A 27,482-nucleotide genomic window follows, 5' to 3' on the forward strand; every position below is an offset into this window, starting at 1 on the left:
ATTGATACTGTCACAACTTTATTTCCAATTAGCCTTTTTCCTTCTTTTTTTTCGACAATATGAGATTTGGGGAGTCCAATTGATTGAACATTTGACAGATATTCAGTACAAAACTCAACCGCTTCTTCAGCAACGTATCGCTCGGCAATACAACCCTCCGGTCGACTTCTGTTTTTCACGTACCCTTTTAATATTTTCATATAACGTTCAGCAGGGTACATCCATCTCATATAAGCTGGTCCGCACAGTTGTGTCTCTTTCACAAGATGAACGACTAGATGAACCATTATGTCAAAAAACGAGGGAGGAAAATACATTTCAAGATCACATAAAGTAACAACTATCTCATTTTGCAATGTTGGTAAGATCGCGGGATCGACCACCTTACTGCAAATAGACCTGAAGAAGAAACACAGCTTAGTTATTGCGCTTCTTACTTTTTCTGGCAGAATAGAACGTATACCTATTGGTAAAAAATGTTCCATTATAACATGGCAATCATGCGTCTTCAAACTCTTTAACTTGAGGTCTTTCATGGACACAAGTCTTCTAATATCTGAAGAGTAGCCTTCTGGAACTTTTACTTCACTGAGGAACTTACACAATGTTTTCTTCTCCTTTCTAGATAGAGTGTAAACAGCAGGTGGCAAATATGTTCGTCTTCCTTTCGTCACGGGCGCCAATTCAGTTCTCATCCCCATGTTTACCATGTCATTCCTTATGTTAACGCCATCCTTAGACTTTCCTTGTATATTGAGTAGCGTACCTATAACGCTGTCAAATACATTTTTTTCAATATGCATAACATCCAGGAAATGTCTTACGTACAACGACTTCCAATATGGAAGTTCAAAGAAAATTGACTTCTTCTTCCACCCACCCTTGACAATTGAATGTGCAAAAGGCTTGCCAAACTGAGTGCTCACATCTTTCACCTTTTCAAAAATTTGATCACCTGACAAAAAAGGCGGGGCTGTACGATGTTCGGCCTCTCCATTGAATGCTTTTCTCCACCCACGGTAGTGATGATTAGAATTTAAGAATCTACGATGGCCGAGAAAGACATTCTTCTGACAAAGCGCCAATCGTGTCGTATCGGTTTCATCTTCACAAACAGGACACGCCTTTTGACCCTTGTTGCTGTACCCGGATAGATTTCCGTATGCTGGAAAATCATTAATTGTTCCAAACAACATCGCCCTCAAGTTGAAACTTTCTTTCCTATACCCATCGTAAACCTCCACACCTCTCTCCCACAAAAACTTTAAATCTTCGATTAAGGGTGCCAAGTATACGTCTATGTCATTCCCTGGTTGTTTAGGCCCAGAAATTAGCATAGATAACATCATGTACTTACGCTTCATACATAGCCACGGAGGTAAGTTATAAATCATAAGAATCACAGGCCATGTGCTATGCGAGATACTTTGAATACCATGCGGGTTCATTCCATCAGTAGACAATGACAACCGAAGGTTTCTTGCTTCTTTTCCAAATTCAGGATATTCAGTATCAACTTTACTCCATTGTGGTGAGTCTGCCGGATGTCGCAACTTTCCATCAATAATTCTTTCATCTGCATGCCAAGTCAAGTGTCTTGAATCGGTCTCACTACGATACATGCGTCTAAATCTCGGAATTATAGGAAAATACCATAAGACTTTAGCAGGAGACAACTTTTTCTTATATCGAGGGGCACCACATTTAGGACACTCATTCAACGCTGCATACTCGTTTCGAAACAAAACGCAATCGTTTGGACATGCGTGTATCTTATCATAGCTCATTCCAATAGAAGACAACATCTTTTTGGCTTCATACGTTCGATTGGGAAGAACATTATCCTCTGGTAGCATATCTTTCATAAGGGCTAATAACTCTGTGAAACTTTTATCCGACCATCCATTGTCCGCCTTTAAGTTGTACAACTTTAACACCGCAGACAATCTTGTGAATTTTGAACAACCATCATACAACGGTTTCTCTGCATCGCTTACCAACCTCTCAAACATTTTGGGACAATCCGCTAGATCTTCTTCCAGCGCTTCTGCAATCTCTTCGACTCGATCACAATCGTATGTGTCTGTGCAATCGTCGTTTGAAGCATACTTCCTATTACACCTCGACCCAGCATTCCCGGTACTTTTCTCACCATGCATTGTCCAACATGTATAACTTCTATCAATTCCAAACCGTAGTAAATGAGATCCCAACTGATTCCCGTCAACCTTACCCCCGGCATAACAGCAACCCAAGCAAGGACACGGCATTCGAAGCGGGTCTTTGGAGTTCGCAACCGCAAACTCAACAAATTCCCATACCCCTTTCTCGTACTCTTTCGACAATCGGTTTGAATTCATCCATGTCTTATCCATGTCTTGGTTTCTCTATCAGGTACTAAGGAATTCTGTCAAGATAATAAATAGCTATCATCATAATAGAATACCTAATCAGAAAACCTAATCAGAATACCCGAATTCTTAAAGAAGACATTACCTTATTTCAAGGTAATATAAGTCCACAAACCAAAAAATTGGTTGAGAGACACTAAATTGATATTAAATAGAACCATAAACAATAAACTATAAGCAGAAAATAACAAACTATAAGCAAGAAGAAAGGGATAGTAACCTGAGTTAGACTTGATGTGGGAGATGGGTAGGTTTGAATCGGCGTTGTACAAGTAGAAACCAGAGACTTCAAAGTAACTGTAAAATTAAACACACACACCATGCGGTTAAATACACCACTACTAACAAATATCAAAATAAACCCAATCTAGAACTCAATTATTTAAAATGATATGAAATCAATTATCAATTAGCTAGTAACTACAAACAAGAGAAAGAACAGATGCATACATGTGTACCACGGCTTGTTCAACATACATTGGTTCGTAAATGAGAGGCTAGTTCATTAGTCCTAACAATTAACCTCAACTAACAGTCTAACTTTATAACTAACTTACAACATAACCACCAGTAGGATTAAGTGATAACTAACGGTCTTTTTAAAATAGAATCTTAATTTATTTTCATACATTACTTTTAATATGAAATGAAATAAATATCGAATTAGTAATGCTTTGAGATTATAAGAAATCAAATTAGACAAAATACATATTATCACTTTCAAATATATATGCATTTATACAATTAAACAAACTTTAGTAACAAAGGTCTCCATTTTTCAAAACTCTACTCCTTTTAAGAAATGAAAGAATCCTCACTCATATTTTAGAATCAAGTAAAACCATAAAACATTAAAGTGAACGTAGTTTCTCTTAATAATCATTTGGTGTAGACAAGTTATTAACCCTCAATTGAACTACCCATTACAATTCAAATAACTCAATGATATGACAAAGAAGAAATTATGCAGCAAGTAGTTCATGCTTTCATAATATACTATAGCTTTCATTTCATACCATATACTATAGCTTTCATTTCATGCTTTCATTTCAAACAACCCATTATAATTAAAAACGAAAATGGCACTAATGTGTTCTATTCTTGACAAATGTGTTTGCAATTTAGATATAAAAATATCAAAGTTCTGTTTTTAGCTAAAATAATGGCACTAATGTGTTCTATTCTTGAAAAATTGTGTTCTTCAGCACAACACATTCAGTACCCAACAACAAAGCAACAAGAAATTGTGTTCATGGATTATAACCTATTAAGAAACATAGCCAGTCGAACAAAAACAATTAAAAATAAAGCAAAAGAAAACAAGGTGACATACATGAAGATGAAGATGACGGCGGCGGTGGAGGCGAGATGCTACACGGCGGCGGCGGCGGTGAAGAACTTTGAGTTGTGGGAGACAAAGTGGGGGAGACGAAGTGGAAGAAAAAAGATGGGGGAGACAAAATGGGTTTTCTGGGTTTTCTGGGCAAGTTAGCGTCAATGGGAGAAAAAAGATGAATTAGGGATTCTGAACGCGTAATATCAAATTTTAGTAATAAGGCTACTAAAGCGCTTCTGGAAAGCGCTCTCATAGCCTGGTCTATACCAGCGCTTTTGACAAAAAGCGCTCTCATTAAACACCCCTACCAGAGCGCTTTTGAAAAGCGCTTTCGTTCCCCCCACGTTCCCCCCACCTACCAGAGCGCTTCTGTAAAGCGCTTTCGTACCCCCCACCTACCAGAGCGCTTTTGAAAAGCGCTCTCATAACCCCCCCTACCAGAGCGCTTCTTAAAAGCGCTTTCATACCCCCCCACTATTAGGGCGCTTTTTTAGCGTGTTTTTTAATTTTGTCTTTAGCGAAGCCTATGCCAGCGCTTTTCCTAAAAGCGCTTTCGTAGGGGTGCTGCTAAAAGCCAAATTTGGCGTAGTGAATACTCAAACAAATGCTTTTGTGATTCACATTATGATCAAAACCCAAGACCAAAGTAACAAAATACTCAATAACTTGATCTTCTTCTTTAGGTCATCATCACTCTTCTTTATTAAACCATATTTCCTCTTTAACTCATTAACCTTCTGTAATAGAGAGTTAATCACTTCTTGTGAGCCGTCTGAAATCTTGTCATCATACTAAACAAAAAAGGAACACCCTTTCTTTCCATTTAACTAAATGAAATGTAAAATATGATGAAAGTTAAAAATTACCCATTTAAATTACCTAAAATTTTAAGATGAACAATAGTAAAATTAGGGATTTAGTTGTACCTTATATAACCCACAGTCATAGAACCTCCGACCTGGATTCTGAGTTGTCCAGAAAGTTGCAAGTGGGGAATCTAACCCACAATAATATTTTATTCGTCTCGTCCTAGAATGAGAAGACAAACTTGATATTTGCACAAACTCATAATTCATTACAAAGGGAAGGGAAGAAGTAGTTCTTGCAAATACATGCTTCAAGAACAAATGAAGAAGAGAAAATGGAACGATCTGGGTTATGGGAGGTAGCACTTCAAGAACAAATGAAGAAGAGAATGATGGAACTGATTTTAGGTTTCAGCCTCTTTTTATTGCATTTTTCTAATAATTATGTATTTTTAATTTGTTTTTAGTTATTTAAATATGACATGACAATCATTTTAATGCCACGTAATAAACCAAGGGTACACCTTAGTGCTTTTTTGCTGACAAATGGGCTTGTGGGATTAAAACTGTTTAAAAAAATAGTGGGCCTGATACGGTGAGTTGGGCAAAATAGGGGATCAAATATGTAATTTAGCCAAATATTAAATAGTAACATAAAGTTGGTTAATAGAGTATAAAAATTGATTAATACATTTATAATTTAGTGTCAGAACATGGTTAATACTATGTATTTTATTGGTTAATGAAGTACTGAAAGTGGTAAATAAATTATAAGTAAAATAATTGGTTAATGACGTACAATTTTGTAGTTAATACAATTTTAAAGTTGGTTAATGACACAACCATATATTTGTGTTATAAAAATTTAAAAAGTAAATATTTTTTAATTAAAAATATATTTTTAAAAATAAAATTATTTAAATAGAAATACACTGTTCACCGTATAAATACAGTGAACAATATATACGGTTTAAGTATTTGGTATCAAAATTTGGGTGTCAACAAACCAATGCTCTTCCAAATAATCATCATATATTTATAATACTTTTATTGGGTTAAATATGTTTTTGATCCCCATAAATTAACGAATTTTGTTTTTGTTCCCTATAAAAAAAATAGTATGTTTTGGTCCTTATAAAATTATTATGCACGTAGTTTTAGCCTCTATTATTAAACTAATGTGTATTTTTGAATGATTATTTTACAAACATGCTTAAAACGTTATAAAAAATTCCTTAAAAAAACTCAAAATTTAATTTCTAAGTCGAGATTTTCATTACTTTTATCACTATCTTTTAAATTTTAAAAACTCATATTTAATTCTTCTAATTTTAAAAAATTCTAAAATTTAATAAATAAATATTTTACAGTATTCTAAACATGTGTGAAAAAAATTATTCTAAAAATTTAAAATTTAAAAGGTAATTAAACAATTTTTAAAATCTAAGAATATGAACTAACTACATTCATAAAATTTTATAAGGACCAAAATATGTTATTTTTCTAATAAAGGTTAAAAATAAAATTTGTGAAATTTATATGTACATTAAAACTAAATACAGTCATTGTAGTTCCTGAATTTTAAGTGTGTCCAAGTTTCAAAGATTGATTTGGCTAGAGCCTCTGGGCGTGAAAGACTAGGGTTTAAAGTGGATTTTGAAAAAAAATTAGAGTGAGGACTCATTTTATTCTCTCACAAAAATTATACAACTCTAAATAATCTCTAAGAAAAAAATTCAATTTAATCCCTTACAAAATTTAATTGGGTCATATTTGTCTTTTCGTACATATTTTTTTAAAAAAATCAGTTTTTTTTTTTTTTTTACTTTTAAACTGTGACTGGACTGCCACGTTAAATTTAATTTTATTGTTCATTTTTAAAATACTAAATTAATTTTTAATTTCAACTTAATTTTAAACAACTCATATTTAAAAACATCAAAAAAGGTAAAATTTGTTCCTAAAAGAATCGAACGAAGAATCTTTAAGGCACATCATATGCTTTGACCACAAGGCTATTGTATATTGGTGATAAATTATTCTCATTATTTACAATAATATTAAACATTTTTGAATTTAAAATAAAAAACACAAAATTTATTAGATAAAATGATAGTCATTTTACCTACACCAATTGTTCTTAATATTTTTAATGATGAACGACTAAGTTAAAAATTCATAATAAACATTTACTTATTTACTTATTTTAAATCATTCATAAAATAAATTTATTTATTTTAAATAATGCAAAAGTTTTAAAAATAAAATTATAAAATGTAAATTCTAAATACAATTAATCAAATAGAAATTAAATAAATAATTTAATAATAAAATTAAATAACACACAAATAAATATTTACTTATTTTAAATTAACTAAAATTAAATATTAATTAATTAATTTTATTAATAATTCAATTAATTATTAAAATATTTATTTCATTCAAATTAAATGATCTATTAATTTTCAAACTTTTATTTATTCAAAATAAATAAATAATAAATTAATATAATAGTAACTCATGTAAATATTAATTATATTTGAGATTTATATTTTATTAATTTTATTTTTAAATTTGTGTATTATTTGAAATAAATAAATAAATAATTATTCGAAATTATTAAGTTAAATATTCATCGTTAGAAATATTAACAATAAAAACTGATTGATATAGTTGTAAAGTAACTACCGTTTAACCTGAAGGAACTTAGGTTCGTATTATTATTTTAAGTTCAGAAATGTTTAATATTACTACAAATTATGGAAACTATTTATCACTAATGTACATTAGCTTAGTGGTAAAGAGAAAAAATGTGTCTTAAAGGTCATTGTTTGATTCTTTTAGAACAAATTTTAGCTTTTCTTTGTGTTTTTAAATATGAATTGTTCGAAAAATAAAATTGAAATTAAAAATTAAGATAAATTAAAAAATTAACGATTCGACAACTTTTCTTCACAAACATGTAAAATGGAAACCCCAAAGTAATTCAGCGAACTCATCTTCTTCGAAAGTTTATCTTTGTTGCATCAAATCTTAGGAAATTGCTACCTTTCATGTTCATCTTCATAATAGTTTTCAGTCCATTGCCTATGTTTTGCTCTTTAATTGTTAGAACCTGGTTTAATGTTTCTAGTTCTTCAACTGCCTACTTCTCCACCTCTAATTTTGTTTACAAAGTAAAGAATATTTTACAAAATGAATTAGAGGTGAAGGTAGGGGAGGTTAAAGAACTAGGAACATTGAAACAAAATCTAATTGTTAAAGAGCAAAATGCGGATAATGGACTGAAGAATTCGAAACGGTATAGCTTGTTCTTCTAATATAACTTAATTTTTCGTATCATAATGTTGTAGATCAGATAGAAAGATTATATGTTTAGTGAGTATCGACGAAAAAAACATTTCACAAAATTTATAATAAACTCAGTCATAACGGTTGTTTAAAACAACCGTTATTAAAAGTTATGCATCAAAAATATCACAACGGTTGTTTAAAGTAATTGTTATGGAAGGTAACACGTTTCCTAATTATAATTAGGGTACATTATACTTATTGCTGAAATGAATTTTTACGTAGTCATAAATTTATTTTCGCATATTCAGTTTATCTTAAAATCTATTGATGTTGAAATTGCAAGCCCACGATAACGATAGTCATCCACTTATTTGAATTTTTCCATTATTTGCAAATTTCACGATATGTATGCATTTAGTGTTTCTTGGTTTTTCTATGGATACAAATTTGGGTGATCAGCATTTAATGTTAACAATGATTTAGACAAATTACTTGTAATTTGTGAACAATGTTGCCGACAAGATTATTTGTTCTATAGCTTATAAACTCGTATATAAAATTAGAATTCACCTTGTTTTATATTTTATTCAACGTTGCACTATTTACTAGTGATTTTATTTGCTATCATCTAACTTATGCTATATCCTCGTAAAATAATTCTATTCTCCTCCCAAAACAACTCCTTCAATAATTGTAAGGAATTCGTGGTAATAGAATTCAAACATGTGGAATCCGAGAGGGCCACAACTATTTAGATGTTGATATTTCCTTTACCAACTGCGACTTTAACATGAATAATGTCTTCATAAGATTTTATTGGTGAACAGACATATCTTCTTGTTCATCTTTTGCTAAAAAATATATTAAGTTAAGAACATGATTATGACTTAAACACAAAGATAAATTTTTTAACATTAATCAACGACAGGCTCATCCTTTTAGTTGTTTAGAGAGTTAGGTAAATCTTTTTGATGAGTTTGCAAGCATGTTACTTAATAGTCGTTGGACGTTTTCTTTTAAGTTTTAATCTCTTTTATATTTGTTTATCCCGTACATAGTTTGTACTGTTTTATAATTAAAGAGGTTATTAATAAATAAAAGAAACGTGTTATGGAATGTGTGCCCCTTTAATCTCTTTGGTTGGACTTAGAACCAAGGTGAAAATATCAACTTTTTCTCTCGGATATTGCTTCTGTTAACTGAAGTGAAAGATGTTTGATGGAGCGTATGATATTGGTCTGAACCAATGAATCACCTAGTTTTATAGCATAATATATACTATTTTTAGGATCCTTGAAGGACAAATATTTTTAAAGAGTTTTTCTCGGTTAGATCAAAGACACTTTTGTTGTCTCAGTTTAACTACCTGGTATTTTTTACCTCGAATATCAGACATATACCCTTATAGTATACAACATGATGTATAATATAGTATCTTTACTTTCATATAGATATATACATTAAATCCTAAAAGACCAGAGTAAGCACGTCATTTCTCAATAACATATATCGAATTGAGAGCATACACAGGTTTGTCAATTCGACAATCCTATATGGTCATAAATTTTAGATAGTCCACACACACACAACTTAAAGATAAACACAAACATATTCTTAATCATATTAATAAGTGTTAGAATATGTCTTAAAACCTTGTTGACGAAGAGAAAGAAAATATATTTCGAGATTGTCAAGATTTCAGAAAACTGAAAAGTAATCTGGTTCAAGCGATTTACGGTATCGGGTTCGGTCGGTTTGGTTCATTGATCCATTCGTTAATGTTAGAATATTTTATATTAATTTGGAAATCATATAAGTTAATATAAAAAGATATTATAAGATAATTATAATATTCTAAAAAATATTATAAGATATATTTATAATAGTCTAAAAGATATTATAAGATAATTATAATATTCTAAAAAATATTATAAGATATATATATATATATATATATATATATATATATATATATATATATATATATATATATATATATATATATATATATAATAGTCTAAAAGATATTATAAGATATATATTTATAATAGTCTAAGAGATATTATAAGATATTTATAATATTTGAGAGATATTATAAGATTATAATAATATATTTTATTCTAACAATTAAGGAAATATTTTTGGGATTTGGTTTGGATTTGTTGAATTTTGGCTATTATAAATATGTATCTCTTCTATTATTATAGTGTGACAATCTTAGAGCTTACAGCTACAAGGGAGAATAAAAGTTTAGGGAATTCCAAGGGAAAACTTAGAAAGGCAAAGGTTTTTTGGAAACCTTTGGAGTTATATAAGGGGATTGAGAAATACTTCTAAACACATTGGGTTTGAATGATTCTTATATTGAGAGATGGAGAGGTTGGGAAACACTTGGATAGAAAATAGGGTTTGTTCTTTGGGAACTGCGAAGGCTATTTTCTTGTAACTCATTTGTAATCTATTGTAACAACTTTTTGAGTATAGTGAATTGGAGAGTTGTTCTCTCCCCAGAGTAGATCGTTTGATCGAACTGGGTAAACAATCCTTCGTCTTTTTCTCCCCTTATTCTGTTATATTATCTGTGTACGAATTATTATTGTTTTAGACCATTTATTTTTGTTGCTAGTATTCTTTGTCTCACAAATTGATATTGAATTTTGTCGTAATTTACAAAAAGATTCACAACAAGTGGTGCGGTGAGTGTGGAACAAACAAGTATTGTTTACAAGTGAGCACCATGGTTAGATGGGAGATCGAGAAATTTTCAAGTAACAACATCTTCGGATTGTGGAAAATTAAGATGCAGGCAATTTTAATTCAAGAGAAGTGTATCAATGCTTTGAAGAGTGAAGCATTGATGCATGCAGGGCTTACACAGGTACAGAAGAACGAGATGGTGGATAAGGCCAAGAGTGCCATTATCTTGTGCCTCAGAGATAAAGTTCTAAGAGAAGTCTCCAGGGAGAAAACTGCGGTTGCTATGTGGGAAAAACTTGAATCATTGTAAATGACTAAGTCTTTGGCTCATAGGTTGTGTTTGAAACAACAACTCTATTCATTACGAATGGTGGAGTATAAATCCATAGTTGAAGAGCTTACAGAATTTCACAAGATTATCGATGATCTTCAGAATATTGAAGTGAAGATAGATGATGAGGACAAGGCTTTGCTCCTGTTGAGTTCATTATCCAGATCCTTTAAGCACTTTAAGGATGCCCTTCTTTATGGTAAGGAAGGTACTATTACTTTGGATGAAGTCCAGACGGCGGTAAAATCCAAATAATTTTCAAAGTTGAAAGATTTGAAGATTGAAGATAGTGGTGAAGGCTTAAATATGTCAAGAGGAGGAGGTGAGCGTAAAGGGATGTCCAAATCAAAGAGGTCTGACAAGTCAAAGGTAAAATATTTTAATTGTCAGAAAATTGGTCACTTTAAAAGAGATTGTCCTGAGAGAAAGATCAATTGAGATTCTGTTCAAGCTGCAGTTGCCTTGGGTGAAGAAAGTTGTGAGGATGCTGATGTACTATTAGTATCGAGTTTTGAAATTAAAGATAGTTGAGTCATGGACTCAAGTTGCTCTTATCACATGTGTTCAAGAATAGAATACTTTGAAACTTTGAAGATGATGCAAGGTGGAATTGTTCGCCTTGGTGATAATAAGGCTTGCAAGGTTCATGGTATTGGTACGGACAGACTTAAAATATTTGATGATCATGAACTTCTTATTCACAATATGAGGTATGTTCCAGAACTTAAGCGAAATTTGTTATCAATTAGTATGTTTGGTGATCTAGGCTATTGTACTAGAGTTGAACATGGAGTGTTGAAGATTTCGTTGATGAATTAATTATTGCTAAAGGGTCTAAAATATGTGGTCTATATATTTTAGAAGGTTCAAATGTTGTTATTCATTCATCATTAACTAGTGGAGGCTTTCATGACAAGGAAGAACTATGGGATTTGGGTTTAAGGCATTATGAATGTTTTAAGAAAGTTTCAAAGGAGTATAATGAGTTTTGTAGAAATCAAGGGATAAAAATGCATGTTACCGCTGAGTTGTTATTGATTTTTTGGGCAAAAGTTGGGGTTAAAACAACTTACTTGGTTGGTAGAGAATTTCTTCAGAGAGAGAATAGTGAAAACCAAGGGAGAAACCTGGTAAAAACTATAACAGAAAAAACTCAGTTTGAGGTGGAGTTTCCTACTATGGATACTAGTATTAGTGAGGAAACAGTTACAGAGATCTCTAATTATCATTTGACTCATGATAAGGTAAGGAGGGTTATTGTAGCATCTCAAAGGGACGGTTATGCTAGCCTTGGATATTATGTTTTTAATGTGGCTGAAGGACTACAAAATAAAAGAAGAAAAACCTTCAGGGAGGCATTTGAAAACAGGTGTAGTCAGGGGTGGTTGAAAAATCATACTTGTAGGCTTGTTAAATTACATAAGAATAAAAGTGTAATTGGAAACAAGTGGATGCAAGTGGAAAGATCAAGATTCAAGAGTTGTTTAAATTTGATCAAGGTTATTGATTAGAGTTTCAACTTGGTAAAGAGCAACAATGTTGATGATTGTTAAATTGGTATCAACACGGTTTAAAGTCAAGGTGGAGATTGTTGGAATATGTCTTAAAACCTTTGTTGACGAAGAGAAAATAAACATATTTCGAGATTGTCAAGAATTCAGAAAGCCGAAAAGTAATTCGGTTCAAGCGATTTACGTATCGGGTTTGATCGGTTCGGTTCGTTGATTCATTCATTAATGATAGAATATTATATATTAATTTGGAGATCATATAAGTTAATATAAAAAGATATTATAATATATTTATAATATTTTAGAAGATATTATAAGATATATTTATAATAGTCTAAAAGATATTATAAGATATATATTTATAATAGTCTAAGAGATATTATAAGATATGTATAATATTTGAGAGATATTAAAAGATTATAATAATATATTTTATTCTAACAATTAAGGAGATATTTTTGGGATTTGGTATGGATTTGTTGGATTTTGACTATTATAAATATGTATCTCTTCTATTATTATAGTGTGACAATCTTAGAGCTTACAGCAACAAGGAAGAATAAGAGTTTAGGAAATTTCAAGGGAAAACTTAGAAAGACAAAGGTTTTAAGGAAACCATTGGAGTTATCTAAAGGGATTGAGAAATACTTCTTGAGTTTGAGTGATTGTTATATTGAGAGTTGGAGAGGTTGGGAAACACTTGGGTAGAAAATAGGGTTTGTTCTTTGGGAACTGTGAAGGCTATTTTCTTGTAACTCATTTGTAATCTCTTGCAACAACTTTCTGAGTATAGTGAATTGGAGAGCTGCTCTCTCCCCCAGAGTATATCGTTTGATCAAACTGGGTAAATAAGCCTTCGTCTTTTTCTCTCCTTATTCTGTTATATTATCTGTGTACGAATTATTATTGTTGTAGACCATTAATTTTGTTGCTACTATTCTTTGCCTCATAAATTGACATTGAATTTTATCGTAATTCACAATAAGATTCACAACAATAAGTATATGAACGATAACACAACAATAAGTATATGAACGATAACACAGTAACGAAAATGTAAAATCAAATTAGTTTACACTACACATTGAAATTATTAATTTGTTGATGATACAATGGAAAACAAATTGATATATTTTATCTCCAAACATCAAGAGATCTCACCGATATGTATTATTTTGTGGCTCACCTTGAAACCATCAAATTTCCCAGTTTCATAACATTTCTGACAAACGATGTGAATCATTTGGTGACATTAAGGAAAATGGATACAAGCGACTGAACTTACCTCTTTATACAAGAGAGATGTAAAATGATCCAAAAATGAAAATTACAAGACACAGAAGAAACATTAACTGAACAAAACCATTTCCACGAAGCTAACACCTTAATTTTGGCGGAGAAGGAAAGAAAAGAAGTCAATTCTGCATTTGTCAATGAAAACGATTCCCCAGTCCACACTCATACTCTCTCCCAAATCTTCCTCGTAAAGGGACACAATTCGAACAAGTGCTTAGAGTTCTCCTCCGCTCTAAAACAGAACACACAATAACATTCAAAATCCTCGACCAAAATCCTGGTCTCTAGTGGGAAGTCTCTCCAAAACCATTCTCCAAGCAAAAAAATTTCACTTTTTATGGAGCCTGTAAGTTCCACATAAAATTCACCTTGTTCATCTCAATGGTCCCCAAGACATTACCCTCCACTCTTTTTCTAATTTCTCTTGCACAAGATTTGACCGAGAATCCTTCATCACAATAACCTGCCACGCGATCTCGTCTTCTTCGAACTGAACCGACTAGAATGGAAGAATTAGTTCTGTCATGAACTGGACTAGAGGAGCATCATCTTCATCTTTATTACAAAACCAGTCTTGGACATCCTAGTACCAAACAAAATTCACCTAATGACCAGAATCCGCAACCGACATGAACGGAGAAGAAGTCTTTGCGTCAGCTCCAGGAAAAACTTGAAAAAAGATTGTTTCCCGATCCATCTTCTGAACCATTAAGAAGTTTTTTTTCTCTGTTTTTAACCCTGCAAAGAAATAAATCAAAGGCAGAAAGGCCTCTAGAGGCAGCACAATCATTAATCAGCATTAAGTCTCGCTACCATAAGGAATCCTTGTTTCTTACATTTAACGTCGTTCACAAACAACTTTAACTCCGGCTTGGAATACCCGAACTTCATCAAATTACACCACACTGCATTATCTTCAGTTAGGGTCCTCCAGTTCCACTTCATAAGGAGCGAGATATTCATGCTATCGATATCTCTAATACATAGTCCGCCGTCTTCATTGGATTTGCAAACTTTTTTCTAGCTAACCCAATTGATGCACCTATCCCTTTCCACTCCCCTCCATAAAAATCTCCTTTGGATTCCTACTATCTCTTTGATCACCTTTTTTGCGCACGATAGAAAGACAAGGAGTACAACGGAATAACATTCAAAACAAAGTTAGTTAGCACAACCCTTCCTCCCTATCAAATTATGAAGCCTATATTTGACATCCCGAATCACCTCCTTCCACATTCCACTCTTTTTTGGGCTATCCCCCACCATAACGCCTAGAAATTTAGAAGGAAATACCCTGACTCCAGAAGTCAGAAAAGAGGAAGCAAGTAGTAAGTCTCTATCAGTAAGGTTTATACCATAGATGTTGCTCTTGCAAAATTTAACTTTAAGGCCAGACATTAATTGAAAGCCTCTTAAGATAGACTTCAAGCTCCATAAGTTATGTTCCTCTCCTTCGCCAAAGATGATTGTATCGTCCGCAAAGTGCAAAAAATTCACTGAGTTATTTACACCAAATCAGAAGCCTCTATATTTGCCCAACTCCACCGCTCTCTTCATAAGACAAGTTAATCCCTCCATAAATATAACAAATAAAAGAGGAGAGAAGGGGTCTCCTTGCCTCAATCCTCGGTCAATCTTGAAGTCGTCAGTATAGCTGTCATTAACGACAATAGCCATTGAACACACAAAAACACGTGCCTCCATCCACTTCATCCATTTGTTTCTGAATCCCATACTTTTCATCACAAACATTAAATAATTCCAGCTTACACACTTGTAAGCTTTCTCGTAATCCACCTTCATAACCAAGCAACTTCTACCTTCCTTCTTAGTCAAATCCACTATTTCGTTGACCGCTAAGACTCCACCCAAAATGTTCCTTTTCCTGATAAAAGCGGATTGCTAATTAGAAATCAAAAACTCAATCACCTCTTTAAGTCTTCCAGCAAGAAGCTTCAATTCGAAAGGATTTTGAGCAGACTTCCAACGAGACAAATCAGATGATACTACAGAAGAGATTGAGGGTTGAACACTTTTGGTATCAAAGTAATAAAAGAAAAAGTATTCATGTGTTGTTGTATTGTATTTTATTTACAAGCGCAGGTTTTTAAAGATATATTCTATTCATGATTGTGATTTTTTGTGGTAGGTTTTTAAATTCTAAAAGTTAAAAAAAATTATAATAAATTAAACAAATAAAGATAAAGAAATTAAGTTTTCAAGGAATAAATATACCATTTAAATTTGGAACATATTTATGTAAATTTTAAATTACTCAATTGATTTAATAAATTATATTAAATTTTTATTTTTAATTTAATTTTATCGTTTAATAATATTTAATTATAAAATTAAATATGTTTTTAATTTTCTAAATGTATATAACTTTTTTTCTTTCATCTCTCTAAATTGATCTATTTCAATGTCATGCAATTTCTTAACATCAAATATCATAAGAGCCCTTTATTGATTGTGGTATTAAATAATTTTAAAAAGATAGTTTCACAATAATATGCAGTTTCTTTTGCTTTCGTGAATGATATAATATAATTTTAATATTTGTTTATTACAAATTGTCTTATAAACGGAAAAAATATATTGTTGATACAAATATTTTTATAAAAAAAATTATTGTTAATATTATTATTTTTATGAAAGGGATTAAGTTACGAATATTTTTAAAAATGGGAAAAAATTTACTGTTGATACAATTGTTTTTATAAACGGAAATAAGTTACAAATATTTTTATAAATGGGAACAAGTTTACCGATGATACAATTATTTTTATAAACGAAAATAAGTTTCAAATATTTATATAAACGAGAAAAAGTCTAATGTTGATACAATTATATTTATAATCGGAAATAAGTTATAAATATTTTTATAAAAGAAAATAAGTTACAACTGTTTTTTTAAACGTGAAAAAGTCTACTTTTGATACAATAACTTTTATAAACAGGAATGAGTTACACATATTTTTATAAACAAGAAAAATTTATTGTTGATACAACTATTTTTATATACAGAAATAAGTTACAAATATTTTTATAAACGCGAAGAAGTTGACTGTTGATACAATTATTTTTATAAACAGAAATGAGTTACAAATATTTTTATAAACAAGACAAATCTATTGTTGATACAATTTATTTTATATACGAAAGTTACAAATATTTTTATAAACGGAAAAAAGTTTATTGTTGATACAAATCTTTTTATAAACTGGAATAAGTTACAAATTTTTTTATAAACGGGAAAAAGTCTATTGTTGATACAATTATTTTTATAAATGAGAATAATTTGCTGTTGTTTTATTTAGTGTTTAGGGTTTAGGATTCATTTTTGACTAAATTGTAGATTTTTTTAACAAAATCTGTTTAACATTAAATACTTAATAATACTCTCTTTGTAGAGTATATTAATCTACGAGTTTTTTTATTTCTTAATTTCTTTTTATTTCTTAATTTAACAGCGGTAGAATTGTTTATCAAAATGAAGTTCATTTTAATGTTCATGTTTTAAATCTTTCTTTTGTTGTTGTTTTATATAAATAAAGTTAGAGAATCCAGTGTACGGTTTATTATAAATACGAATCAATTCTTAAAAGTTTGTGCATATTATTAGTCTATACTTGAAACTATGTGAATATTTATGGACTGTAAAACAAATTTCAGAGCTGACAAATGAAATATCGCGGCGTGTAATATGGATACAAATGGAACTCATGCGATAGCACATGTATCTTACTAGTATTTATTTAATTTTTTTAATTTAAATATAATATGCGGTTCAATTACAGTTTAACTATTCTTTTAGGCAACACTTTTTTCAATTCTGGCAACACTTTTCAGTCGTTGTTAAAGAGGATAAATGTCGCAGTGACTGGTTGAACTGATATAACCTTTGACCCGCATATTTTTTGGATTCATTCTCCAATCTGATTTTTAGAACAATTGAACCAACACTTCTCTAATACTATGTCTAACCTTTATTTGTTTTGGATCTGTCTATGACGATATGGTGACATGTGTTGGCATTGAAGCTATGTCCATGTTAGAGAAAATGCACTCTATAGGGTGATGTTCACTTTCTTGGTTATGTTTATGATTTTTATACATGGCTTTTCATTACCAAGAGATTGTATATGCATGCTTCTAGAGTCTCTCACCTTATATTAACATTTGCATGTTTTGTCCATTAATTAACGAATTTTTACTAGACGAATCAGCGGTATGGATATATAAATTTAAAAGGAGGCAAAGTACCAACAAACAACGATGATATTTGATGTATTACAAATGATAGCACATTCATCACTTTGACTTGACATCATACTCGTCACCACATTTAAAAAGATGATATGATACATAACCACAAGAGATTGATGACTAACTATACCACTTTTATTTAACACCAAACATTATTCATTCTCATGAAACTTATTACTTAGAACGTGCTACATGCATGATAGTATCATCAGTTGCCATTGTCGGAAGCACCGCCATGTCCACCATGTCCTCCACCACCACCATAATGTCCACCACCATAGTGTCCACCATGTCCACCACCATAGTGACTACCACCTCCATAGTGACTACCACCACCACCATAGTGACTACCACCTCCATAGTGACTACCTCCACCACCATAGTGTCCATATTTGGCATCATTTACTTCATCTGACTTTTCAACAACCTCTGCAAATACAAATACAACAGTGTAATATATTAGACATAATAACACAAAGATTCATGTCTGTCTTTCTATACCACTTTTGTTTAACACTCAATATTATTTACTCATGTCCATGCATGATGATATATTCAGTTACCATTGTCGGAAGCACCACCACCGTTGTAACCACCACCGCCGCCATGACCGTAACCACCACCGCCATGACCGTAACCTCCACCACCATGACCGTACCCTCCGCCACCGTAACCTCCACCACCATGACCATAACCTCCACCACCGTGACCATAGCCTCCACCACCATAGTGACCACCACTACCGTAGCCTCCACCGTGGCCGTAGCTTCCATGACCATAGCCATGACCATAGCCATGACCATAGCCTCCATGACCGTAGCCTCCACCGTAATATTTGGCATCATTTACTTCATTTGACTTTTCAGCAACTTCTGCAAATACAACATTATATGAATTTAAAATATCCTTTACTCTTTATTACATTTTAATAAAATAACATGTATACTTTTATTTTGGAGACTAAATTAAGGACAATAATTAACAACTAGCTCACCCTCTTTGGTATTAGTGGCAGTCTCAGCTAATTCTCTAGCTGACACCTCTGAGGAAATAACAAGAACCATGGCCAATAGACCAAGGATGAGGAAAACGTTTTTGGAACTCATTGTACTCAACTCAAGATCAATTGAAATGTGATATTTAATAGTGAAGGATGAGAAAAATAGTAAGAAAGTGTAGTCTATATATAGTGGAAGGAAGGAGGAATCAATACGGAACCTTTACTTGGTAGTTGAGAAGGAGCTAATCTGTATTAATGCTATCTTATCTTTAAACTGGGGAGTGATTGTTTGATGATTTTGATTGATTTAGAATAGTAAAGATTGGAGGCTATGAAATGAAGCAGTGCAGTTATTATGTATGTCATTTGCTATGTCTACTTACTATTAACGGAAAGTGATAGCTTTGAAATCACAGTACTTCTAGTCAACACTAGCAATCTCGTGGAGCTGCGTTCCAAATATATAATCTACACATATAATTTTTTGGTGAATTCTTATTTACCCAACTCAAAAAGTTGGGTAAAGTTACCTTCTATGTAAAATGTCTTGGAAACAACAAACAATTGTACTATTTTATAATTAATTAAATGAGTTAAAAATAAATGTAAACTTGTGATTGGTTGAAGGTACACTACCCAACTTTTTGTGATGGGTAGAGAAGTTGTCCCCTAATTTTTTCTATATACGTACAAAAATAGAGTAAACAGTATCAGCTTGTTCCAGACGCGTGTGCAATGTTTGAGGGGAAACACCTAGTCCTCGGTTTTGTTTGATGAGTCGAACTATTGGTCGGACCACATGGTTTGAAAACGGGTCCGGATCAAGTGGATTCGTGCCGTTTCTAATTCATCCTATTTATATTTTTTGTATTTTTTTTCTGATCGGGTTCGAGTTCCTTTTCTCTTTTTTGGCATTTATCAAATGAGGAGAAGTTATTGAGATATTATCAATATCAACGTATAATAAGTGTTTAATGTAAGGGAAGTGTAAGAGCTCAGGCAATGTGTTGTACAATCATCTATTATCGTGTGCTAAGCATTTCTCCGAATTCACTTTTTCTTCAAATTACAAATACTTTCAAATCAAATTGATCAACAATAATATGTTCAAAGTTGCCAAACATCGAAAAGGGGAGACTGATATTGTAGTCACCGTATCGTATAGTATCACTTTTTAATTTTTAAGTGTAATTCATGTCATATTGCATCTCCTTTTTATTATACTATTTGTGTGTAATTGTTTTTGAGAGAAACCAGAAAAAATGAGTTGATCAACCTTGTAATGATTCAATTTTGATAAAGTTCATGATAACCATCAAGAACTAAGACCTATTTTAATCAAAAACTTGAGAGACACTAGTGGTACATTAGGGTATATCTAATGGTTTTGTGTGAAGTCTGTTATTTATAACAGGTGCAAGAATCGTTTCTTAAATGGGGTTTGGACATTGTGTTATCTATCACGAGAAGATTTTCACTATACTCCATGGAAAACTTTGGTGAAGTCTAGTAAGTAATGTTCTTAAGACGAAGTTAGGAGTTATCTAATTGAACGCTTAGCTAATGCCAATCACTTAGACAAGACATCGGTTGGATCAAGGTGGATCGCCATATACGAAGACTTGGAGCAAGTTATTGTGGATAGCAAGGTTATTAGATCAAGATCGTTGATGATCCTATTTTTGCTAGCAAAAAAGTAAGAGACTTCAATGCTCAAGCACACAAGAAAGAGACTTTAGATGCTCAAGCAACAAGCAAGAGACTTCTAACAACTTATCTTACTGATTAAGGATGGTTTAAGACTCACACTTAATATACAATCGGAGGTGTAAAAATAATACAATCCAAAAAAAAACTCTATGACTTAAGAACTTCTAAGAATGTACAATATATAAGAAGTTCTAATTTTAAGCTTGTGCAATAGTTTTGACAGTAACAACTTTTGGTTTGTCAAGGCACAATGTTGTAGATTTTCTACAAGTTTTCAGCTCCTTTTGTAAAGGAACACAAATAGGCGTTGAAGAAGGCTTCATGCACAAGGAATATTTGAGAGAAGCAACGTTTGATATGTTGGAAAGCTTTATGATATGCTTAATGTAACAGCCCGAATTTTTTTATTTGGCTAATTAAATTAAATAAGGATTTATTTACTTAATTTGGACGAAGTTTGATAATTAATTGGATCGTCGGTGTTATTGAGAAACGTGTTCAAATTATTAAGTGGAGTTAGAATTTATTCGGTTAATCGAAGAATTAATAAAGTGGAGTATGTAGAGAAATAATATTAGAAATAATATTATTATTGGATTTTACTTATTTGAGATAAAGTCGGATTTAATTGGATTAATTGGAAAATAATATTAAGGGTAATAATATTATTTGTTAGAGCATAATTATTTATTTGACTACTCTATTTTATCAATTGGGCCTATTTGTTGGAGTTATAAGCAATTAGGAGGTGTTATTTTTTTTTAAAGCCCAATATAATAAATAAAGATAGTAAGAGGGGAAATGAGGAGTAGGAGAATTATTAGTTCATTTTGCTGGTTTTCAAGAATAGAAGTGGAGGAGAGGAACAAGAAGAGGAAGCTAGGGTTTTGGAGGAGAAAACAAGAGGTAAGGGGGAGAATCCCTAATCATTGTGGGTTAGTATAATGGGATAATGGGTAGGTTAACATATTTATATTTATCCATAGTTGAATCTTTTAAATATGTGTTTAGTTGTTGTTTGGTAAATTGGAACCTGTTAAAAAAAATTGAAATGGAGGAACCAAAGCTTAATGCCGAAAATGAACATTTCTGTGTCATAAAATTTTGAAACTAGGAGTAGGATACCGAATGATGGCACTCATGTTGCTGGCTATTAGTTTACAGAAACGTAAATCACCAACACTTTTACTTGAATAAAAAAAAATGATATAGTAGAAGGGGTTGAAATAGATTATCATTAGTTTAGCCGTATGCTATTGATTCCGCAGCGTTAGTTTCCGAGCTAATTGGAATACTGGCTTTGAAACCTATTTAGTTGGTAGCTGCATAGGCTTTAGTTTGATGGGTATACTCTGTAGTCTGATTCGTTGATGGAAATAGGTGTCGTGGGGTTACGTTGTGGTTGATATGGCCACTTACTGTAGCGTCTTTGGTTTTAATTGGAAAACAAGTCTCATAGTCACTTGCTGTAGCATCTTTCCACATAGAGAATGAATTAGAACCTTTTTCTTTTCCATGCCCTGTGTCGATTTTAGTTTTAAAATGAAAATGTAAAATACTCATTCATACTTTATTGATAGTAGCACTAGTAGTAGTACCATTGGTGAATTAGAAGAGAACAAATATTTGCTAGCTAATGACCAATTAGAAGCGTGGGTTCTACTACTCTTCAATAAATGAGTAATGCAACTGATGCTAATTATTGAGTCTAAGTGAAGATGAGTTACCAAGGTAGTTGTGTGATGGAACATACTAATTGTGATGTTTCCTTTACTGTAGCGTAACAATTATGCTTCAAAATTTATATATATACTATTAATTAATGATAATTAATAATAATAAAATAATAGTATAATAGGAATGAAATATAATAGGAAATAAATTGTGTAACAGTAGCGGTTAGAAAACAAAACAGTCCCGTTTGATCAAAATAGCCGAATTAAACCGGTATAATTAATTGTCCGGAATTTGATGAAAATTTACGTGGTAGCTAAGTTTAATTAGTAGATTAACATGGTGATGTTATTTTTGTTGAAAATGTAATATTTACGAACCATCCGAAATAGTTAAGATTTAAATATCTTTTATATTAAATATTAGTTTTTGGAATAGAAAATGAATTAGAAACTTGGAACTAATGTAGTGTAATTATTAATTAGTTGATTTACTTAATAGTTGAATTAATTTCAATAAGTATAATTGATTGGATTATAATAAGTATTGAAATTGACTATTCGGTTGTCGGTAACTTACGGTATTTTGGAAAGTTGACCGTAATTGTATTTTGACCAAATACTAATGAATTGATACTTGATTTAGAAGTGTATCCTTATATTTTGTTACGATATGAATTAACATGAGATAGTATGGTTTACTAGTGTTAATTGTATTTTGGTGAATCATAATTGAATATTGTTTCTATTATGTGGATTGATATCAATGTGTGGTGAATGTTGTGTACAATTTGATATATAATTCATAGAGTTGAATTATTATGGGTATGCGATAAGTTAAGATTGATGAGATGATCTTAATTGCATATGTTTGTTAACATTGTACATACATTCATGTCATGGTGTGCCTTGAAACAAAGGTGGTTTGCTTTGAAACAAAAGCGAGGCTTAGATTCTAGAGTGAATCGGAAGCGGTAAACTATATGTTTACGTTTGGTGGGCTTTGGTCTTGTCCGGATCGGAAGCGTGACTTGGATTCTAGATATTGAATCGGAAAGCGGTGAAACTTTGGGTTCACAATTCGGTACCACATGCATAGCGTCACATATCTTGCATTGAGTCACATTAAAATTATGCGATAATTGGGTATGTGAAGTTGATGTAGTTGTGATATGTGTATGAGTTTGAATACATATTTGATTAGATGTGTGAATATGTGAGAATTATGATTGTGTACTTAATTGAGAATATAATAGTAGAATTGAAATATTATACTATTTAAGCTGGTTGTATACTCGATAACATGTGAAATATGTGTTGATTACTATTATCTATTCCGTTTTACACAGTATGACTAATTACTTGAAGTGTTGATTTAACCATTATATTCTGTTATACTTTCTTCATAATGGTTCGTATTCTCACCCTTCTGTTTTAATGTTGCCCTCGTTTGGCGACATGCAGGTTCTGGAGTTTAGTAGCCGCGTGTGACCTAGCCGGAGGTTCTTCCTTGGTTATTGGAGATTAGGTAGTGAGTCGATGCTCTGGTCATGTAACACTGGGTAGACTAGGTGTATTGAACTCGTGTTATGTTTGTGTATGTATTATGCTATGACTGGTGAACTTATTTATTGGTTACATGTCTTTTGAGAGGCTTACAAGCCAAACCTTTGATTATGTTTTATGTTGGATTGAGACTACTAGTCGATGTATGATCATGGTATGGGACATGAATCATTATAAATCACATGAGTATCATATATTTCCGCTGTGAATGCATATCCAGGTTAAATTGTGATTTGATATTGAGTGTTATTAAAAATGACCAGGAGTATTGTGCTGTATAGATAAATGCTGTCAGTTTTTTTTAAGGTTTTTTTTAGTTCTTCTAAAAGCCTCAATGTGACGCCCTTTTGAATTATATGCATGTAATTCTCTGATTATTTGTTAAATATTTTGGGGTATAAAAAGGGGTGTTACACTTAATGCCATTGAGATTCCATTTGAACATCCTTTTCTACAAGATGTATTATTAGTTGCATTCTTTTTGTCTTTTGCATATTTCTACTAAGTTTTCTCATGATAAAAAAAGGACAATCAGAAGAACACAAAATGTCTTTAGAGTTTGATAAGGACTTGTCAGAAACTCCTTGGTCCTTGAGCTCTAATAGGCTTTTAAGTCTTCATAAGATGAGTCTTCAAAAGTAGACTTCGTTCAGAGTCTAGGATCTCCAGGTTCTGATCCTTGATCAAATTTAGAGTCCGAGTCTTCAGGTTTTGATTCTTTAGAGGTTGACTTTCTTTAGACTCTGGTCTTCATAAGTTGACCTCTTTAGAATATGGTCCTTTAGATTCTAGTTCTTTTAGCTTCTCGTTGGATGGTCAGTGTAGTGTCAAAACTGACATTGAATCAGAATTTTAATCTGTGTTCTTGCACACTTGATCAAATAATAGTATACGTAATTGTTCTTTAAGTACTTTGTTATCATGAAAACCTGAGGGATATGATACAAACTGATTTTATTCCAACAAAGTCAACGTCTAGCCTATAAATAGAGGTCCCTTTTCTCATTTCATCCAAAAGCATTTTTTGATACACCTCTCTCACTCTCCCTCTCTCTAAAGTTTTATTTCACTTTCTCTCGCTAATATTTTAGCCTGAGTGCTTTTGTGAGAAAAGTCATTTTGTGAGTGGAGATATAATTGTTATTTTGAAAAGGGTATAATTTTAAATTCACCAAGGGAATCTTTTGTATACAACTTGGTTTAGTATCATCCATTTAAGAATTTATTTGGGTTAGAATCTAAATTCGTTAAAACTTTTGATTTAAGGATTGTGTGATCAAAGCATATTTTAGTTTGGAGTTTAACCCATGATAAAATCTCTTAGTTTCTTAGTCATCTCGGTATTAAAACCAAGATAGTTTGAAGCTCACCCCGGTATTAAAAACTTCATAGGTTCGAGATCAACCTAGTGTTAAAATCTTACATGTTATTGTTTATCTAGTGTAAAACCAAGATTTAGAGCTCAATGTTTAAGAAAACACATAATTTCCTTGTATAAGGGTGTTCGTGAGTCTTTCACTACAACAAATAATATATTTCATGACAAAGATTTTACTTCATCTTAATATAAATCGAGGTATAATTCCAAGACGCGCTATGTTTATTTTATTTACAAAAAACAACATATTACCTTGGTTTTAATATAATCGAGGGGACAAACAATTTAGTACATGCTTTGAATCCTAACTATTGCAGTGTATGTTTTTATTTCTTTATAAGTGTAAACTAAATGATTTATCCCTTTAGTTTCCATAATAAGCAAAGAATAAAATAACCAGATTTTACTATAAAAGCACTCGTTAAACATATTTTACCCTAATACTAACTTTTATGTAGCCTCCCACGCTTGTATGCATCATTCTTTTGGGATGGATTGCAAGACAGAAAAAAATCTTCAATGTTCTTCTATCTTAAACAAAATATTTTTCTGCGCTTGCAATCTATCTCCATAATGGTATTGATGTTGTTGTTGTTGTTGTTGTATTTTTGGAATAACCTTCCAATATTATCAATCAAAGAAAACAACAATATTTTTTCTGGGTTGACAACATTGAGAAATTTATAGCTAAAAATGGTGTAAATTGCATACAAAAAATGGTGACTGGTAAAAAATTTGAATGGAAACATGACATGTTAGATACAGAAGATCTGAGGTTGTTACCTTTAGAGCTTTTCAAATTATCAAATCAAAAAGGTTCTAAGTGTCATATTCTTTTACAATGTGTGCACTTATAAATTAGATGCTTCATTCCCTTATGATCTATGTCTTTACTTTTAAATCCTAGAACATTTTTATTTATGGGGAATCTTTGACTAGATAAAATTAGTTCAAGCTTCTTTTTCCCTTGAGTATACTTTCCTAAGGTTTCACGTAGATCAATAACTTCTTTTATAAGGCAGTCACATTGTTTACATTCCTTTTTTGAAATTCTAAGCTTAGTTATCTCTAATTTGAAAGAATTGTTGATTTCTTTAAGATATCGTAGAATTTCCTTAAGACCTAGGGTACGCTCTCTTATTTTAGCATTTTCTTCCTCTAATTTACTACTTATTCTAAATAGTTGAGAATAGGATGGCTGGATACGTGGAAGAGTATCTCCATTGCAGGATGCCTTTTAGAAAATTTCATCTTCTTCGTTGGAAGAAGATTTTTTCATATTTCTCCCTGAGGTTGATGTCTCTCCTCCTCTTCTTCATTCGAATATTGAAGAGACTTATTCATCTTCTTTGTAATTCCTTGAACAGGATGGTACTTTATTTGATGTTGAATCTTCTGAGGATTGTTTAACTATTTAACATGTTTATTTTATCAAAGGATTTTACATGAGTTTTATGATAGGAGTATGACAGGGATGATAGTTCTTCAATTTGGATTCCTTCATCTATAAGTTATTTAACTTGATATTTCTGCTTTTCTACAATCTAATTCTTTCTTGATTTTTCCAGAAATTTGGGAAGGCTCGTATCTTTTGAATAAAGAGTTGGATTAAACTTCCAAATCTTAATTCTTAGATATTTGTTAGTGAAACAGTTTTCAACAAAATTTCCAATATTTCTAAATTTAGAAAAATATCCATGATTGACATCTTCACCTCGCGTGTTCATCTTTTCTTGTTTGATACTTGGAGAAACTTTATATATTCTTTAAAGAGCATCTCATATTTGCTTGGCGGTTTTATAAAGATGAACATTATAAAGTTTACTATCATCTAGAGACATTATTATGCAGTTTTTTGTTGTAAGATCTATATTTATCTTTCTCTTTTTCTCTTTGGTCCAAAGGGAATAAGGTTTATCCACTACTTCATCATTTACTTAATGAGTAGGGTAAACCAGACCATTGACTATTGATTCGCACAATTCATGATTTATGTTTCGAAGAAAGAGTCTAAACCTAGCTTTCCATATTTTAAATTTTCTATCTTTAACAAGTGGTGGTGTGCTTAGAAAGGTTCTCTTAGCGGAAGTCATTTTGCTCTTGAGACGATTAGTCCTTAAATAAAAGTTAGGCTCTAATACCACTTGTTAGACTTGAGACTTCACACACGCGAAAAGGTGAATTGCATGGTTTCAGAAAAAAGT

General features: G+C 31.7%; 1 protein-coding gene and 1 long non-coding RNA gene across 2 annotated transcripts; one reads left to right on the forward strand and one right to left on the reverse strand.

The window, feature by feature from the left end:
* Positions 1-17,945: 17,945 nt before the first annotated feature.
* Positions 17,946-19,115, reverse strand: LOC131616035 (abscisic acid and environmental stress-inducible protein-like). The gene is made up of 3 exons (XM_058887259.1): positions 18,946-19,115; positions 18,515-18,823; positions 17,946-18,380 (listed from the first exon to the last, which is right to left on the reverse strand). The coding sequence occupies exons 1-3, from the start codon at positions 19,055-19,057 to the stop codon at positions 18,160-18,162; spliced, it is 642 nt and encodes a 213-aa protein (XP_058743242.1). The 5' UTR covers positions 19,058-19,115; the 3' UTR covers positions 17,946-18,159.
* Positions 19,116-21,472: 2,357 nt separating this feature from the next.
* Positions 21,473-24,081, forward strand: LOC131616041 (uncharacterized). The gene is made up of 2 exons (XR_009288006.1): positions 21,473-21,567; positions 23,799-24,081. It is a non-coding gene; the product is annotated as an uncharacterized LOC131616041 (long non-coding RNA).
* Positions 24,082-27,482: the final 3,401 nt, after the last annotated feature.

Source organism: Vicia villosa, linkage group LG7 (genome assembly GCF_029867415.1).
Source record: "Vicia villosa cultivar HV-30 ecotype Madison, WI linkage group LG7, Vvil1.0, whole genome shotgun sequence".
In the NCBI taxonomy this organism is placed as follows: Eukaryota; Viridiplantae; Streptophyta; class Magnoliopsida; order Fabales; family Fabaceae; genus Vicia; species Vicia villosa.